Consider the following 19873-nt stretch of genomic DNA (forward strand, 5'->3'; position numbering starts at 1 on the left):
GCCCGCGAGGAGCATGTGCTGTCTCAGCAAAGTCAACGCACCTCAACTAATCTCCCTGTCTAAACACACATCCAACGAGCCGTCTGCCCTCTGCTTTCCACATCCTGGTTTCCTTTCTAGGCTGTAAGCCTTGATTATTTCTTTGCTATCCATGCGCAAATCAATGAGTCCTACTGATTTCCCATCCATTTCCCCCTTTCTCATTTTACATACTTGTCCTTCTCGAGAGATCAGGTTTTCCAGGGGTTCCTTACTTCCTGTCCTGCTGCCCAGCTTGTTCATCTTGACCATCAGTCAGATCCAGCCTTCCTTCCTATCAGCCAGTTCGTCAGTCACAGATACATAGGAACCGTCACTATGTGCTGCTCTAGGCCCTGCAGACACAATGACTAGCGATGTGAACAGAGTCTGCATTCTCAAGGAGCTTACAGTGTGAAGGGAAAACTTAGAACAAACACACAAGAAAAATAAGTGATTCGGATAATTTCAGAGACTACATGTGACCAAGAAGGATAGGGCAGGGAAGACTGTCAGGAAGACCAGGGAGCCGCTCTTGACAGCTGTGTGAAGACTTCAGGAACACACACCAGGCAGTACGAGGGTCTTGGGAGGGGCTTCTGGTTCCAGTTAAGAAGGACTAGGCACACTTCACCCTTTCTCTCCCTCTTATGACAATCCAAAGTCCTACATGAAATATAAAAAGCAACTAAGGACACTAAAGGGTAAACAACAGAAGGCTAATGGAGGGAGAAATCCAGACTTGAAGAATGATGAAGTTATGAGTGCCACGGGGCTTACCTCCCATGTTCCCAGCTCAGACACGAACTGTGTGGCAGATATGAACAGAAAAAGGTCCAAAAGAGAGGCTGACTTTCTGAACAAAGAGCTAGGACCGACGGCCTCTTCAGGACAGAGTGGCGAGAATTCCCTTTTCGGTTTCTCATCACTCTCCCAGCCCAATTCTGAGACTGCACTTTTGCAGTGGCCAAAATGTTAAAATCTTCTCTAACCAGAGGAAATGGGAAAAGGGAGCCCTGTGATTCAAGGAGTGTTAGGAAATCCATGTTAATTTTTTTTTTCTCTCTCTCTTTTCTTCTCTCACGAGGACCCTGAACGTGGCCCTCATCATGAGACACACATAGCAGCACAGATAGGCTAAAACCTAAGATTTTCTAGCCAGAAGACCCAGAAAAGTAGCCCTTGGGAGGGAGGGAAGGAAGGAAGGAAGGAAGGAGGGACGGAGGGAGGGAGGAAGGAGGGAGGGAGGGAAGGAAGGAAGGAGGGAGGGAAGGAGGGAGGGAAGGAGGGAAGGAGGGAGGGAGGGAAGGAAGGAAGGAGAGAAGGAGGGAGGGAAGGAGGGAAGGAGGGAGGGAGGGAGGGAGGGAAGGAGGGAAAGAGGGAAGGGAGGAAGTGGGGGAGGGAAGGAGGGAAGGAGGGAGAGAAGGCAGGAAGGAGGGAAGGAGAGAAGGAGGGAAAGAGGGAGAGAGGGAGGGAGGGAGCAAAGGAAGGAAGGAAAAAGAGAAAGGAAGGAGGGAAGGAAGAAAGGAAGAAAGAAGCCTGGAGAAATGGTATATGCATATGACATCTGAGTAAACGGAATACTTGCATACTTCTTGCCACAGACTATGGAGGCCAGAAGACCGTGGAACAACATTTTTAAAGTGCCAGAACAAAAGAAATGTCAACCCCAAACTGTATATCCAGCAAAAGTATCTTTTGAGAATAAAGAATAAAGATATTATAAATAAAAGAAAATGAAATTTGTCTCCAACAGACCTGCTCTAAAAGACATCCTATAGGAAGTTCTTCAAGGGAAGAAGAATGATAGAGAAATTCAGAACTTCAGAGAGAGAGGAGTAACAATAGAAATGGTAAATTCCCAGGAAATTGTAATACATAATGTCTTTTCCTCATAGTTTCAAATATATGAAGCATAAATTGATAGCACTAGGAAAAGAAATCGACAAATCCAAAACTATTGCTGGAGACTTCAACACTCCTCTCTCACTAATTGATAGACTAAGGAGACAGAAAATAAGCAAGAATATAGAAGACCTGAACAACACTAATAACCAACTTGATCTGACATTGATAGAACACTCCATCCAACAGCACCAGAACACACATTCTTTTCAAATATACACAGAGTATTTACCAAGACAAACCATATCCAGGGCCATAAAACAAACCTCAACTAATTAAAAAGAATATCACAGAAGATGTGTTCTCTGACCACAACAAAATTAAACTTGAATCAATAACAGAACAAGATTTAAACACTATGAGATTTTTTTTTTTTTTTTTTTTTTTGAGACGGAGTCTCCCTCTGTCACCCAGACTGGAGTGCAATGGCACAATCTCAGCTCACTGCAACCTCCATGTCCCGGGCTCAAGCAATTCTCCTGCCTCAGCCTCCTCAGTAGGTGGAATTACAGGCACCCGTCACCAGGCCCAGCTAATTTTATTTCTTTGTATTTTTGTATTTTTAGTAGAGACAGGGTTTTGCCATGCTGGCCAGGCTGTTCTCAAACTCCTGATCTCAAGTGATATGCCCACCTGACCCTCTGAAACTGCTGGGATTACAGGCATGAGAAACCACACCCAGCCTGAACACTATGCAAATATTTTGAAATTAAACAACACATTTTTAAATAATCCATGGATCCAAGAGGAAGTCTTAAGGGAAATTAGAAAATAATTTGAAATGAATAAAAATAAAAACTACAACATATTCAGATTTGTTAAATGCAGCTAAATCAGTGCCTACAGGGAAACACATTACATTAATGGCTTATATCAGAGAAAAAAGGACTCAAATAAAAACTATGAGTTTCCAATTTAAGAAAGTATAAAAGAGAAAATAAATCTAAAGCAAGCAGAAAGAAGGAAATAATAGACCCTAAATCAATGAAATTGTAAACAGAAAAATTGAGAAAAATCAATAAAACAAAAGCTAGTTCTTTTAAAAGATCTATGAATGTGGTAAGCCTTAGCTGGGCTGATGAAGAAGAAAGGAGAGAAGAAACCAACTATGAAAATCAAAAATTAAATTAGGAATCTCACTGAACACTTCACGGATACTTAAAAAAATAATAAAAGAACACTACGAACCATTTTAATTCCATGAATTCGACAACCTGAATGACTAACATCTTGAAAGATCTAAATTACCAAAACTCACTTGAGATGAAATAGAAACTCTGAATAATCCAATAACTATTAAATTAACTGGATTTATAGTTACAAACCTTCCAACAAAGGACATTCCAGGACTTGATGATTTCACTGGTTAATTCAATCAAATATCTAAGAAAAAATGACAATTCTATACGATCCAGAAAATAGAACAGAAGGGAATACTCCCAGTTTGTTTTATGAGGCTGGGACTGCCATATCAAAATCAGGATTGGTATTCACGACTTTCATTCTTAGATGTCTTCCAAAATAAATCACTTATTTTCTTTATAAAATAAAACTCCTTCTGGCCAGGTGCAGTGGCTCACACCTGTAATCCCAGCACTTTGGGAGGCCAAGGCAGGTAGACCACCTGAAGTCAGGAGTTCAAGACCAGACTGGCCAACGTGGTGAAACCTCGTCTATACTAAAAATACAAAGAATTAGCTGGGTGTGGTGGCACGCACCTGTAGTTCCAGCTACTTGAGAGGCTGAGGCAGGAGAATCACTTGAAGGTGGGCGGCGGAGGTTGTAGTGAGCCCAGATGGTGCCTTTGCACTCTAGCCTGGGTGACAAGAGCGAAACTCAGTCTCAAAAAAAAAAAAAAAAAAAAAACCTCATTCTATTTTGCAATTATCATCTGTATCCATTAAACCTTCTCATATATCTATGACACACTGACACAGTATGCAGTCTTAGTGATGTTGATTTTAATCTTACTATAACCTCAGTAATATACTATATTATCCTAAATAATATTTCATCATTACTCTTCTGTTGTTCCCAACTATGCTTTAAGAAACGAGACAGAGAGACAACGAAACGAAAATGACGGAATCACCTAGCGGGATGAGACCACGTGGAAAGGAACCAGCCCTGGCCTTCAGTGTTGCTGCCACAGCGGTCAAAGCCCTACAGAATCTCTCAGGAGCGTATAAAAGAAGACAGTGACACCATGGTGCTGTGTTAGATTTCACTGAACACAGCTGGAAATTCAGAGTTCCTTCCTTATGCCCAAATGGTTAAGGAAACAGAGTTCGAGATGGGAAGAGATTTCACAATTATGAGATGACTCAGAGAGAAATGCAGAGACACAACAGCACTCTAGATTCCAACAAGGATGGTAACATCGAGCAGATCAGCCAAGGCGCTTGATGACTGAATGATACATTTCTAAGGATAAAAAAGGAAATGTGGTATTTCCATTCAGTTAGTCATCCAACAGGACGGATCTGATGCAGTATTTGGTGATGGACTATCTAATTTTGCTAAAAGCACACAATGAGAATACTTTCATCTTTTAAGATGTTTGCACATCAAAATGTACTCCGTGCATGTTGTAAGTGAATAAATGGTCAAGGCACGTGTGTTTTAAGCAAGGATTGGAAGGGAATCAAAGATGTAGGAAAAAAAAAAGGGCGTAAGTCACCAGACGTGGTGGCTCACACCTGTAATCCCAGTAGTTGGGAGGCACGTTGGGAGGTGGGCGGATCACGAGCTCAGGAGTTTAAGACCATCCTGACCAACACAGTGAAACCCCGTCTCTACTAAAAATACAAAAATTAGCCAGGCATGGTGGTGGGCACCTGTAATCCCAGCTACTCAGGAGGCTGAGGCAGGAGAATCGCTTGAACCCAGGAGGCGGAGGCTGCAGTGAGCCGAGATTGTGCCACTGCACTCCAGCCTGGGTAACAGAGAGAGATTCTGTCTCAAAAAACAAAAAACAAAAAAAAAAAAACGAATAAGAATAAGTTATTAGACCAATCATTCATTCTACTTGTATTAAAATGCAAATATTTGCAGTTAGGAAGCAAACAAGATAGTGTCCTCTTTTCAGCAAAGTTATGAACTTTCAACGTTTTCAAAAGTATTGTGTTTTTCTGATGCAGGTGGAAAGTGAAGGCCCAGAGAACAGAAGGGTCCAACCAAGAGAGCAGGAAGGCTTCCGGAAAGGGGCGGTATCCAGGTCCGCTGGGTGGTGGAGGTGGAACAGGGCAGGCTATCCAGGCATAGGAGGCGGCCCCTCCCAACAGGCTCCCTGGGCTCGAATCCCTACCTCACTACTCATCATCTGTGTCCTTATGGCCATGTCACTAACTGTTCTGAGCCCCTACTCCTAGGGCTTCACGTGTGACGCCAGCTAGGAACGCCTCCTTTCAGGGCTGCTGGGATATTGAAGGACGTGTCTTCAGGACACACGGCACAGGGCCCAGCCAGGGGGGTCTCGGCTTTCTCAAGCAATGTCTTGGTGTGGGTCTCAGAGCTGTCTCTCCACCGGACCCCAGGGACCAAGCCGGGTCCCGCTGGGCTGCAGCCTGTCCTCCTTTGTGTCTACCCTCCACTCCAGGGCGCTGAAGGATCTTTCTAAAGCACAGTGTGACTCCCTCACCCCATGGCATACAGCCTTCCCTGCCTGCCAATGGAAGACGGTGGCCTTCGCGGCCTGCCCTCCTGCCCCCGTGGCCTCCTCCCCCACCAGGCCCACTGTGCAGGCCGCTCCCACACAGGCGTCCTCCCTGCATTTCCCAAATGTGCTCAACGCTCCCACCTGCCTCGGTGATATGTATGTATTTTTAAGACAGAGTGTCACTGTTCGCCAGGCTGGAGTGCAATGGCATGATCTTGGCTCACTGCAACCTCCACGTCCCATATTCAAGCAATTCTCCTGCTTCAACCTCCCAATCAGCTGGAACCACAGGCACAGGCCATCACGCCCAGCTACGTTTGAGTTTTTAGTAGAGATGGGTTTCAACATGTTGTCCAGGATGATCTCAAACTCCTGACCTTGTCATCCACCTGTTTCCCAAAGTACTGGACTTACAGGTATGAACCACCACGCCCAGCTGCCTCTGTGATTTTGCAAACGCCCTTCCCAGGTCTGGAATGACCTTTCCTCCAGCCTGCACCTGGAAAACTCTTACTCAAACTTCAAGATCCAGCTCAAATATCCCTACTTTTCCTGAGCAACTCACGGGTGCCTCCCTCTGTTCCTGCGGCACTTGGGTCATCTTCTATTTCTAAGTAGCTCTTTATTTTTGTACCTGTCTCATATTTGACCCTGAGCCCCTCAACAGAAGCATCTGGGTCTTACTCACTGCTGCACTATCTAGTCCCAGGACGCTGTCTAGCATATAGCAGACCATCAGAAAATCTTTGATGAATGGGTGTATAAATGTAAATAATAAGGTGAGTCATCTGAACAGAAAACTGCACTGTGTGGTTGAAATTTTCCATGTTCATTCTGCAGAGAATAGAAAATGAACTTTCTCCAGAGAATTTTTTGGGGAAGGATTTTGTTTGTTTTAATGTTAGGCAATCAAGTCTCATAATAAAGCTCCTGAGAACCTGAACTGTTGGAAGCAGGTGTCCAACTTAACGTGTTAGATAATCATTTTGCTTAGGAAGAGACTATCATCATTTTCTTTCTTGTTTTTTATTTTTTTAGTGTAGGCAAAATAAAACCTATGAATTCAGGGGGAGAAATTAGCATACAAGATCGGAAGGCCTTCTGCAGTCTAGCCAAGTGTCACGACGGTCTGGCCCAGCGGCCTTGGCTTCCAGAGGCTCCACTTTCAGGGAGCTGCCCTTGCCTAGGTAGCAGCGACACCTGACTGGAACCCCTGGGGGCCGCTGAGTGCCTCATGGGCAAAACAGCATAGTGAGTGTCACTACGATGCTGTACCATCACGTCGGAAGACACACCTTGGTACTAGTACAGCACATGGCACTTTGGAATTGCTCATGCGATAACAATCGGTCAAGGAGGAGCTGACTAGCTACCTCACTCATGCGTGCCGGCTCTCAGCAGATCTCAGGGAGTGATGGGGACGGGCCATCCCCTGGTGCCACTGTTGGGTGGGGTTGGATGTTAGCCCTACTGTGTCTTCAAGGAGCGTACATTCTCCCTGGGAGAAGGCCAAGGAGGCAGCACTGAGTTGGAGCCCAGCTGGACACTGAGATTGTCCTGGCTGGGAGAGGCCATGCGGGCCGGGGAGCGGCTGGGAGAGGCCATGCGGGCCGGGGAGCAGCTGGGAGAGGCCACGCGGGCCGGGGAGCGGCTGGGAGAGGTTCTTCCACCTCCTGGGGCAGTTGGCACAGGAAACTTCTCAGTGCCCATCAATTACCACAAGATGGTCTGCTTTCCCCAAATTCATACCCTTCACCTAGATTAACATCTGGAGGTGAGGAGGAGGTAGGAGACGTCAGTCCCTGAGGAAGGTTACTGTGTTCACTTGACAAAGATTTATCTGCGCTCAGTTTGTGCACAGCCCTCTGCCTGCCCTGCAGAGGAAGGGCCCAGCCTTGGACAGAGTCTCCCAAGCTTAAATTTTAAAAGGCTGAGCAAAAAGCATACATTTTTGACCCCAGGTTAATACATAGAAAAGTAAGTATATGTATGTATGCATGTATGTGCGTATATATTTTTCGTATATGAATGTATGTGTAAGTATATGCATATGCCAAAAGACTGAAATGATACCCAGCAAAGTAGAAAAATGATGCTCACAGGTGCTAAGACCAGGGCTGTATTTGCTGGTTGTTCTACATCAAATGCATATTTCTTGTATGACTTTCTTGGAACCAGGAAAAAGAAAATCACAATCGCTCCATTCCTTGTATCCCTTTGCGGATGCGATGGCACCGGCCCGCAGACAGAAAAGACACCGACCCGCGCTGCCTTCTTACCTAACGAGTCTTTGAGGTGCTTCGTCTGTTCTCAATGGTCTCTTCTCACACAGATTTCGAAACTCCCGAAAATTTAAAGTGACGCTGAGTCTCAGGCCAAGGAAGCCGAGAAAGCGCTCAAACTCTTGGTCTTTGAGATTGAGCAGCAGGTGCAGAAGCAATCTGTGAAGGTCGTGCATGCTGATGATGCCATCCCTGTCGGTGTCGATTTTAAAGAAGGCAGAGTAGGGGTCCTAAAAACAAAACACCCACGTGTCACAGCACTTCCCTGTCAGCCCTGGACGGCGACACGTGCATACCCCCAGGGGTACGGCCTCATCTCCACGTGAGGAGGGGAAGCCTCGCTGGGCCCCGACTATTGCTTTGAGAGACTCGGCTGTTCCAGGAATGTCCTCACCATGCTTTGCTTTTCCCAAGAAATTACAAAGCTCTCCAGCTACCCGGAAGGTATCGACCATCCTCTTTGAATGCAAAGCGTTCAGGGAAAGGAACAAACACTGCTTTTCTTTCCCTTCCACACTCTCCATTTGCGGAGCTCACACTTCTAGTGCAGGAAGGAGGGGAGAAAGTGCTGGCAGTTTCTGGGGCATATGGACATCCTGCTCACAATTTTTTATGTCACTTTCATAATGTTTGGCCACTTCTGTCTACAGGCAAACAAATACCGCACTGAATCTCACGCCAGGGAGCCACCGGAAGGCCGGGCCTCCATTTCAATGTCCATGATACAGATCAGCTGCGTTCAGGAGCCACAAGCCTGCCACCTCTGAAGGACTTCTGCTCAGCCCATCTCGGTGCTTGGAGGGCACAGGGATTCCTACTTTGCAGACGAGGAAACAGAGGCTCAGGGTTCCCAGGGAACCTGTGGCTAGAGACCCTGCTGCGTGACAGAGCGTGTACTCTGGAGGCAGGTGGCTTAGGGGCAAATCCTAGCTCTGCCACCTACAAGCAACGCGACCATGGGTGAGACAGTTAACCTTGTGGTGCTTCTGTTTTCTCGTCTGTAAAATGGGGACTAAGACAGTTCTTGTGTGGGAAGTAGAAAAGGTCCTTTCTAAAGTTTCCTTTCTTGTTAAAGAGTAAGTGTGCTGATAATTTTGTTAAGCCCCACTGTATGTAGGTGTTGGATGTTGCAAGCTTACAGGCACATAGTATGCTCTATGTCCTTGTACCTTTTTTTTTTTTTTTTGAGACAGAGTCTTGCTCTTTTGCCAGGCGCCAGGCTGGAGTGCAGTGGCACGATCTTGGCTCACTGCAACCTCTGCCTCCTGGCTTCAAGCAGTTTTCCTGTCTCAGCCTCCCGAGTAGCTGGGACTACAGGCGCATGCCACCACACCCAGCTAATTTTTTGTATTTTTTAGTAAAGATGGGGTTTCACTTTGTTGGCCAGGATGGTCTCAATCTCTTGACCTCATGATCTACCCACCTTGGCCTCCCAAAGTGCTGAGATTATAGGCGTGAGCCACCGCACCCAGCCATGTCTTTGTACTTTAACCAAGATCTCTGTTCTGGACCTACGCACAGGCATGTCCCAGCTCTCCATTGCTTTTACCTGTTTAGAAAAGTTTTAAGTTATTAGCCAATCAGGTTTTAGGTTAGATTGTGAGGTCTGGCTCCAGCCAATGAAAACCAGACGCAGCAGTGAGGACGACCCCAAATGCGTAGGGAATAAATTTGTGTCTTTTCCTTTGTTCACAGTACTCTCTTGGCTGGTGAGGGTCCCTTCCTGCAGTCCAGGAAGTAAACACTATGTTGCTGAAAGATCCTTTGTCTCAGTGATAATTTTTCTTTGCAGCACTGAGCATCCATTTCCAACACTCTGCTTCCTTGGGTTGTTTGTGAGGAGTGAATTTGCTAACGATGCAAAGTGCTTAGGATGAGCCTGGCTTTCTGGGCCCTGCAAAATGCTGTTTGTTGCAGCTGCCATTGCCTGAGATCATACAGCAACTGCAAGGCCCGCCTGGGCCAAGGCTCGTCTCCCACATGCACCTGCTTCCTGCGTCTCAGGCCTGAAAAGTTGCTGATGTGGCCCCAACCCACCCGGCTCCATCAGCACCTGCTACAGGCTCCTCCCACAGAGGTTACTTAGGAGAGCAGGCAAGACTTGCTACGACCTGAGTGTCTCATGAAAGTGTGAGGGGAAGTTCTGGAAAGCCCTGTGTGTATTCACTCATGTGTTCATTCACCAAAAATGATTCAGCACCTAACATGTGCGAACACTATGCTAAATACTGTGGAAACCAGTTTAAAAGATGCTGCCCCTGCCTCTGGGAGACAACAGGGAGCCTGATGTCTAACTCTGCCCGAGGGGGCCTCTGGGGGTGCAGGCCCATCTGTTCCTTGACGATTCCCTCTACACTGCCAGCCCCAAGCCCTCACACCCATAGCCTCACATCTCCAGCGGTTTGGGGGCACTTTCTCTGGGACGTCAAAGTGAACATGGCCCCAGTCAAACCCCTGACCTCCGATCCCTGTCCTCACCCTGCTCTTCCCAAGCCTTCCCATCTCAGTGTGTAGAACTCATTCCCTCCAGTTGCTCAGACACAAACCTGTGAGCCGTTCCGAGCCCTTCCTTCCTCTCACACCCCACATCCAGTCTGCCCACACATCCCTCTGGCTGTCCCTTCAGACTGGGTTAGAACTGGACCCCTTCTCTGAGGCTCACGGCCTCAGCCCCCACCCGCGGCCGCTGGAGTCCTGCAGGAGCCTCGGGATGGCTCCCACCTGCTACTGTTAGCTCCATGGCCTCTGCTCTGCACAGGCCCCACTGGGAGAGGCGAGGAGTGTGTCAGGGAGAGAGGAGAGACTCTGAGCGAGGGGACAGGGAGGGGCCTGTGTTGTCATGGGCAAGGTGCAGTGAGGCAGCTGCCAGGCCTCTGCAGCTGGGGTGTCCATACGGGCAGTGCCGACCAGCACAGAGGGGCAACTGCTCCTGGAGCCTTTGCCTCCCGTCTGCCCCCTCTCTCTGCAGTGGCCGCTGTCTCCCGCGTCGCTGGGCTTTGCTTTGGAGGACCAGGTACTTCTCACCTAAATGATACCTGCCTCCTCCAGGCTGGAGCTCACAGGCCAGTTGTCCCGAGTGCTCCTCGTGGCCAGCCATTAGCCTGGATTTGGTCGTTAGGACCAATCCTTCTCTATGTATGCGATCATATTTTTTCAAGCCAAAAATTAGGATGCACACTCTGAAAACTGGACTGAATGTTCAAAGCCTGAGCCCTGCTGGGAAGTCTGAGCTGGGCTGCCATCATAAATGCACGGATGTTGGCATGGGAGCCTGGTGACCAGAATGAATCTCCAGGGGTGATCAGTCTAGGGAAGATGTTTCAGAGCACAGGAAATGGGGTGCTGCCCTCCCCACAGCCCCCGAAGCTGCTCTGATACCCAGTCTCTCGCCTGTCCCTTCCCTGCTGGACCTCGCCCGTCTCCATTCTCCTCTGGATGTGTCCCCAAGCCCCGGGGTGAGGATGCAGTCTAACTCCTTGGGCCCCTTGGCCCTGTCTCTCGAGGTTCGGCTTATTGAATTCATGTCCCTAACTTTATTTACCCTCTTCTAGTTCTCATCACAAAAAGAGCTCAGATCACCCTGCACCGGCCTCTGTGTTTGAAAGGCAGCTGTCTGCTTCTGTTTTGTGTGTTACAACCTCCCGCGCCGCGGCAAGCCACCTGCTTTTCCCTCGAGCCCACGCCTTGCCTGTCCCGGCCTGGCTCAGGCTGCCTCGTCGCCAGCTTGCTCCCTCCTTTTCTGGCCAGTCCATGCTTAGGCTGCACGATTCAGAGCAGGGGCCACCTCCCCCAGGAAGTCCTCCCTAAAGGGCTCTTTTCCCTGTGCCTCACACGTTGCTCCAGTTCCTTCGACAACGGCCAGTCACTACGGACATGACCTGTCTGTGTACCGTCTGTGTCTGGGATCAGACCGCGCTCCCTGGGTGGGGCTGGTCGCTTTCACCCGCAGCATGTAGCACAGGCTCTAGCACATAGGAAGGGTCTGACACGTGTTTGGTGAGTGAATGAATGAGGGAATGCGTGAACGGATTCCAAAGTCGCTGTACCAGGGGTTGTCATGCTGCTTCCTAGTGAAAAGGGTTTCCTTACCCTTCTGCCAGCAAAGCACCCACAGGGAGGCCCTCAGGGAGGGAGGGGCCCCCCGTCCTCCCCACACGCCTCCCTCTGACCAGAGCTGGGTCTGTGGAGAGAGACGCCCTGTAATGCCCTGTGTCCCTCGGGCTGACCGGGACACGGCCTGCATCGGGACTCACACCCACTCGGGCTGCGTGGCTGGGAGCGGGGGAGGCCTAGACAGTCACAGTTTACCCGGAATGACTCCTTCAGCCTCCTGGGGAAAAGCTTCAGGCACTCTTCTGCCGTGATAAAGTGGCTGTCCACGTAACTTTCTGAAGGAGTTGGAGGCTGCAGCGGCGGACGGGCTTCCGGCGCTCTCATTGGAGGGTCTGTAACAATTACACAGATCAGGGCTTCCGTGAGTGCCTGCCGGCCTCGTGTCTACATTAACACTTGATCTCTGCCTGTCCCGAACCCTGTAAAGGCCCCACACGGAGCCCTCCTGCGAGCTGCACACGGCACTGACTTTCTTACCCTCTAGCTTCCTGTCCTCCAACTCCTCCGGCACCTTCCTCCTCTTCCAGGAGGGGCCGTGCTCCAGACCACAGGGCCTCCTTTTACCCTCAGACTGCACTTGGCACCCTGGCAAGGGGCCAGGCGGTGGGGTGAGTGTTATCTGCCAGGCAGGAAGGAACCGGAGGGAGGCCATGTGCAGACTCTGCTGTGAGGCGGGTGACGCCGGGCTCGAGGGACAGAGGATGCCCACAAGCTTGGGGCGCCCTGTCCCCCACCCATCTGCCCACCACACCGTGGGGAGGGTGCAGGTGCAACAGGTGCAGAGAACCACGTCCCAGGACTTGCTGGTCCTGTGTCTCTTGTTCATCTCCCAATTCCTACAGAAGGGGAATGAGAATTCCTGCCTCTTTTTTTGGTTTCCTGGAATCATGTCCTAAAGACAAGAATATATAATTCATTCAATATTCATTAGTTCAGTGGCTATTTCTTGACCACGCATCTGTTAAGTAACATGCTGAGGCCTTCGTCTGTTTCTTGGTCCTCCCTGCAATGCTCAGGAGAAGGTCCTCATGTTGCTTTACACATACGACAGCCTATCATTATGCGAACTTTACCTGTGCGGCGGTAAGGCTTGGGGGCCGCCGGCTCTCCTGGGAGGTGGAGCCCGTGGACAGCACAGCTGAATCCAGGCCGTCTGACACCAGAACACAGCTGGTTCCCTACTGCCTGTGCCCTCTCCCTCCCCTAAAATTAAGGAAGGAAGTGCAAACTTTCCTTAAAAACTCCACATCGGGTGCTGGGCGCGGTGGCTCTAGCCTGGAATCCCAGCACTTTGGGAGGCCGAGGCGGGTGGATCATGAGGTCAAGAGATCAAGACCATCCTGGCCAATATGGTGAAACCCCGTCTCTACTAAAAATACGAAAATTAGCTGGGCATGGTGGCGCGTGCCTGTAATCCCAGCTACTCGGGAGGCTGAAGCAGGAGAATTGCCTGAACCCAGGAGGCGGAGGTTGCAGTGAGCCGAGATTGCACCACTGCCCTCCAGCCTGGCAACAGAGTGAGACTCCATCTCAAAAACAAAAAAAAAACAAAAAAAACCCAACCCCTGCATATATAGTCCACGTCCATCAGGCTGGGGTCATCTGAGTGTGCCCTTGGGTCAGTGCCAGGCTACACACCAGGGACTTGGTTCCCGACGTGGCTCTCTGCTCCTGTTGCACCTGCGCCCTCCCCACGGTGTGGTGGGCAGATGGGTGGGGGACAGGGTGCCCTGAGTTCCTGGACATCCTCTGCCCCTCTTGAGCCTGGCTTCTGCCTCACCCACCTCACGGCGGAGGCTGCACGTGGCCTCCCTCTGGTTCCTTCCTGCCTGGCAGATAACACCCACCCCTCTGCCTGGTCCCTCTGCCACCCCCCCTGACTCCTAGCAGGGGCCACAGAGGGCCTTGCTCCCCACCTTGCTAGAATCTTCATGTGAGAGAAAGCAGCTTAGAGGGACAGGGAGGACACGGGCAGAAAGAGGGGGAGCAAGAAGCGAGGGGAGATCATGGCCTGGCAGCCAGGAAGCTGGGCGCAGGTGACAGACACTGAGTCCAGTGCCGGCTGTGATGGCTTGGCCAGCGCTGGAACCTCAGCTGAGTGACCCACACCTCCTGGGCCCCAATTTCCTCACCTGATAAATGAACGCACCTGGCATGTGGGATGTACTCCCTAAATTATAGGTAAGTTCCTTCTTATTTTCCTTTAAAGATGTCAAAACACATACCCAGGGACAGTGCTAAAACTCTGCAATGCTCCGGCTTCTTGTGATGCCTTTTTTCGGGGGTGTGGGACCTCGCTGTTTAAGGGTGGCAAGTGACGGTCTGGCAAGGCTAGGGGGACCCTGGCGAGGATCCAGCCTGAGTCTCTGGGAAACGCACCACCTCAGTCAGTCACCTCCAGACCCAAGGCCGGGTCGGGGCTGCTGCATTCGGCCCGGCCAGCCCACAGCGGGTTTGCAGCAAAGGAGAAGAGTATTCCACCGAGATATCGGTGTGACTCCTGCAGCCTCTCTAGAGGCCTGCGTCGTCCACCTATATGTCTTTGGCTTGTGAGAAAGCACCCTACTGAGTGGGGAGGAGGCCCCGGCACACAGCACAAAGATGGGCTTCCTAACATCTGGTGCAAGGGCGGGGGCTGCGGGCATGGCTGGTGGAGGGGCGGGGGCTGCGGGCATGGCTGGTGGAGGGGCGGGGGCTGCAGGCATGGCTGGTGGCCTTTCTGAACCTCTGTGCCCTTCTCTGTCCACAGGGAGGAATAATATCTGTCTTGCCTGTACTTGGTATTGTTCATTACAGACAACCAGCAACTACATTAGGGGAAAATCTTAAGGGCCGTGAGGTGTGATTGAAGAAACAGGCTTTGGAGCACAAACTTTCTGAACCAATTTGTGCCCTGAGTTTGTAGAAGACTCTTTCAGGCAAAGTTCTGCACTCACAGTTCTGAACTTGGTCAGATATAATCAAACAAAAAACGTTTGTTTGCAGCCCCGGAAGACACCTTGTTTCAACAGCTCAGCTTAGGCTACTTCAACCCGAGTGGCCCGGTGGCGCTGCTGGCCATTAGCTACCTTCAAATCCTGCCGCGAAATCAAGATAGCTCATCCCTTCCTTTTCAAAGCCTATTTTAGAGGCCAGCAGGGCGTACTGATCATCATCCATGGGCATCCCAGTGTCTTCCAGTACCTGACGAGGGAGAGAGGGAGGGTGGAGAGGCGTTAGGTGGTCCCGCGTGCCAGTCCTCACTGGGCACCTCCTGCTCCTGGCTCACAGCAGGGCCCATGATTGTTACCTGTCTGCCCCCACCCACAGGCTGCCAGAGGGTGGGGCCCGAGTCTCCTGTGTCCCTGGGCCTTGCACGAGGCTTGTGTTTGTTGGGTGAGTGAGAGAACAAAGGGACAAGTGGCACAGTCAGCATGCTGCTCAGGCCTACAGGCGCCACGGCAGACTTTTCCAAGCTGTGCCATCCAAGATAGCCAAAGCCACATTTGTCGCTGCAATGCCTTTAGAGTCTCATACGTTAGGTTTATGTTTACATATATTCAATAAAACAATGGGCAGAGCACGAGGTCAAGAGATCAAGACCATCCTGGCCAACATGGTGAAACCCCGTCTCTACTAAAAATACGAAAATTAACTGGGTGTCATGGTGTGCGCCTGTAGTCTCAGCTACTCGGGAGGCTGAGGTGGGAGGATCGCTTGAACCTGGGAGGCAGAGGTTGCACGGAGCCAAGATTGTACCACTGCACTCCAGCCTGGTGACAGAGTGAGACTCTGTCTCAAAACAAAACAAAACAAGAAAAGAAAACGAAATAAAGCAAGCAAGGTAGTTGAAGGAGGGAAAACTGAAGTCTTCATTCGAGTCTCATTATGGTCCCGGCGGACATGGAAAGCCAGTCCATATGCTAGTCCACTTGCTGAAAGTTATTCCGGATTCCTTCCCTCCAAAACGCATGGCCTACTGTTTCAATTTTGGGTATGCTGGGGGCGGAGGGAACACCTGAAAAAACACTCTTCCCTGCCCTGCAAATACCGAAGTGGAATTGTCTCCATGATGTCTCCTGAGGTGTGACAGAAAAGACGATGCCCTTTGGCCAACAACCCAGACACAGCCACCTGCGTGGATGTGAGCCCCCCAGAAAAGGAATGCTAGGGGCACAGAGGCAGACCCAAGGCACCGCCTCCGCTCATCTCAGAGTATTCACAGCCCTAATGAGAACACGTGGGCTTTCTTCCACAACAGAACACAGAATCACAGTTCCAAATGCATCTGTGGGCCAAGGGGCCAAAGACAGCCAGGATGACCAAGCCCACCCGGAACAGGGGACGGAAGCCTTTCCAGGAGAACTGGGTTTGCCGATGGCTTGTGGAGAAAGCGTGTTGGCGGGATGAGGAATGCACAGGTGGTTGTCAGCAAACTCGGCAAACGTCAGGTGGTCCTGATGCCACCAGAAGCCGGGGTAAGTTCCAGGTGGCGGAGCAGGGTAGAGGCACTTGCTGCACTCCGCGGAAGGGGTGGCTGCGGAGGGAACGGAAGGACCCAGAAAGGCAGTGCTGTAGGCTCACCCGCATCACAGTCATGGCACAGGACCACCTGGTCCCCATGTGTGCCAGGCACTGTGTGGGGCTCTGTACGGGCTCCACGTGCATCTCATTTAATCCTCAGCAGAAGCCTCGAGAAAGGCGTTCTTTCTAACCTCATTGTAATGCTGTGGAAACGGAGCCTTGCGAAGGTTGGGTCACTTTTCTCAGACTCAGGAGTAGGAAGCGATGGACCTGGGGTTCGCATCCAGTTCTTTTCTTCTTTTTTCTTTTTTTTTTTTTTTTGACAGTCTTGCTCTGTCACCCAGGCTGGAATGCATGGTGCTACCTAGGCTCACTGCAACCTCTGCCTCCCAGGTTCAAGTGATTCAAGTGAGTAGCTGGGATTACAGGTGTGTGCCACCATGCCCGGCTAATTTTTGTATTTTTAGTGGAGACAGGGTTTCACCATGTTGGCCAGGCTGGTCTCAAACACCTGACCTCAGGTGACCTGCCCACCTTGGCCTCCCAAAGTGCTGGGATTACAGGCATGAGCCACTGTGCCCAGCCTCAAACACAGTTCTTCTTATCAACCACTGTGATGAGATCTGCTGTTGGAATAAGGTCACGGGAGCCTGGACAAAGAACAGGGGAGATGGAAATGGACAGCGAATGGCTCGGTGGGAGAGGGGCACAGCTCTGCCAGGGAGACCTGGTGTCCCTCATGGATCCAGAGGCCACACAGGCAAAGGCCAGTCTGAGCCTTGGTGGAGCCTGGAAGGATGGAGGTCTCTAAGCGGCTGCTCTGAGCCCATCTCCTCCTTGCCTCCCTATCTGCCCAGGGTGGCTGTCAGGAGACAGTTTCTCTGGCCTCCGGGTTCTGATAGGGTGAGGTGCGTTCTGTCCCCACCCGTCACACCAGAGCGGCGGAAGGGAAACGTCTTGGCCGCAGTCTGGACGCAGCTCTCGGCAACAGGGCACAGCACAGCTTGGGGCGCAGTCATCGGCTCCTTGGTGTTCGGGAAGAGGACACGGATACCAGGGAGCGGGTCCTTGTGGCTCATTCTCCCTTTCACTGTCTATGTAAATAACAGTCTGATTATGAACGTGGCATGCTGTGTCTTCCCTGGTCCAATCAGTCAGGCCTGGCCTTGGCTTGCTGCATGTGGAGGCTGACAGTGATCAGGCCATGAGGTGGCTGGTGCAGGGCTCGAAGCTGAGAGAAAAGGGAAGGGATGCAGGTGTGACCGTGCTGCCCAGGGGGACCATGGCGGCTGGCAGCGCAGAGTCCCAGGCTCTCCCTAGGGCCCGGCTGTGGACTTGGGCAGGAAGCACGTGACTGGGAACGGTGATGGTTCTGCGCCATCTGCACATACTCTCCAGCCCAGCTCTGCAGCGGAACCTGTCCCAGCACAGGATGGCAGTGCTGTTCAGGTAGAAAGCTGTGGCCCCCGCAGAAGCACCCACAGCAGCAGTGGGCCTCCAAGTGGTTGCTTGCTTTGAAACAAACAAACAAACAAAAAAAACCTTTATATTTTGAAAACAATTGCACATGAATTATTCATGGAAAATTCTTCTTGCTCAGTTCTTTCACAAAACCATATGAAATGGATCGTAAGAAAATGTCTGCAGGCAGATGTTCCCCAGGCTGGAGGGCTGTGAGGCGCCAGGGAGACTCGTACCATCCCCTGAGGTACCGTTTGTACCCCAGCAGCCTGTCCAGCAGTTGCAGGAGCGTAATCCCCAGGGGCGCAGAGCACAGCAGAGAACACAGGCGCTGCGATGCCATTCCCGGAAGAGGCTCCGCGCGGGCCACACATGCGAAGGTCTCTAATGCCCCTGGTGAGGCCCTCCTTGCACCACTCTCATTTCTAAGATGAACAGAGCAGCAGATCAACCAGATGTATCATGACCCTTGGAGGCGACACACAACATGAAGAAAGGCTCACCAGCAATGTTTATAAGACAGATTTAAATGTAAGAGTATTCAAGCCGTTTTCTTTGGTCTTTTCCAGAAGGCATTCCCCTAAGAAAGTTGCTCAAACACTGACAAGCTACAGTCTGGCATTCACCAGAGAGTCATACTCCTGCCATCCCTGGGGCATTCCTGAGATTGTAGACTGACTCTTCCCCAGGAGGCCACAACATTTCTGGGAACTGGTGCTGGGCCCTCTCCATGAAGGAAGATGCCCTGAGAGCATGCCCAATGAGGAAGGTGAGGACTCAGGGTTTTCTAAACGCAGTCCCTGTACAATATCCCTAAGCAGCCACCAGTTTCCATGTGTGGCACCTGTTTGCTATGTCTCTTTGCAGCCCTTCTTCGGTGGTTTCTATGTGATTACACTATGCATTCTCATCTCGTCACAGTCTTTGTATACTTAATATTATGCCACTTCACATAAAATATAGAAACCTTGCAATCTCATAGAGGGCTCCTGCACTCTGTTCTTATGCTGTAGTTGACATCTGTTTCATATCTACCACATGTTATAAATCCCACAAGACAATGCCATGGTTTTTGCTTTGAATATTCCTATGCAGTTTTTAAATGAAGAAAAGTAATAGCCTTCTATATTTAATCAGCTAGTTGCCATTTCACGTGTCTGAGCAGCCAGCGTTCTCTGTTCTGCCATGAACAGCTAAGACTTCTAGTATCAAATTCCTTCATCTGGAAGCCTCCGCTAGGCATTCCTTGCAGTGAGCATCCACCTGTGATGGATTCCTAGCTTTTGTTTTGTTCAATTTGAAATCATCACCTTCATTCCTTAAGAAGACTTTGGCTGGGTATAAAATTCTGGGTTGAGAGGTTTGGTTTTGCTTTTGCTTTTTTCCTTTCCATATGTTACTGTTCCACTATCTTCAAACCTCTTCCATTGTTTCTTTTTTTTTTTTTTTTTGAGACGGAGTTTCGCTCTTGTTACCCAGGCTGGAGTGCAATGGCGCGATCTCGGCTCACTGCAACCTCTGCCTCCTGGGTTCAGGCAATTCTCCTGCCTCAGCCTCCTGAGTAGCTGGGATTACAGGCACGCGCCACCACGGCCAGCTAATTTTTTTTGTATTTTTAGTAGAGACGGGGTTTCACCATGTTGACCGGGATGGTCTCGATCTCTTGACCTCGTGATCCACCCGCCTCAGCCTCCCAAAGTGCTGGGATGACAGGCTGGAGCCACCGCACCCGGCCTCTCTTCCATTGTTTCTAATGCAAAGTCAGTGGTAATTTAAAATGGGGTTGCCCTGTTGGTAATGTCATTTTTCTCAGGCTGCTTTTAAGATTTCTCCATTCGATTTTGCTTTTCAGCAGTGTGCCTATGATTTTCTTTGTAATATCCTACTTGGGGTTTTCTGAGCTTCTTGAGTCTCTCTTAGGGCCTTTCACCAA

The 19873-nt window shown here is 50.3% G+C and overlaps 1 protein-coding gene across 8 annotated transcripts in view; it reads right to left on the bottom strand.

Annotated features, from left to right (window-relative positions):
* The window catches only part of EFCAB6 (EF-hand calcium binding domain 6), a 274102-nt gene that overhangs the window by 89545 nt on the left and 164684 nt on the right, over positions 1 to 19873 (bottom strand). For all 8 annotated transcript variants that reach the window (XR_012515451.1, XM_074390943.1, XM_074390946.1 and 5 more), the window contains 3 exons: positions 15045 to 15159; positions 12172 to 12308; positions 7861 to 8093 (listed from right to left, as the gene is read on the bottom strand). Coding sequence is in view for 7 of the 8 variants with exons in the window: in XM_074390943.1 (XP_074247044.1) it covers positions 7861 to 8093; positions 12172 to 12308; positions 15045 to 15159 (485 nt within the window). In the remaining variant the exon portion in view is untranslated. The remainder of the gene's footprint in view (positions 1 to 7860; positions 8094 to 12171; positions 12309 to 15044; positions 15160 to 19873) is intronic.

Source organism: Saimiri boliviensis, chromosome 21 (assembly GCF_048565385.1).
Source record: "Saimiri boliviensis isolate mSaiBol1 chromosome 21, mSaiBol1.pri, whole genome shotgun sequence".
Lineage (NCBI taxonomy): Eukaryota > Metazoa > Chordata > Mammalia > Primates > Cebidae > Saimiri > Saimiri boliviensis.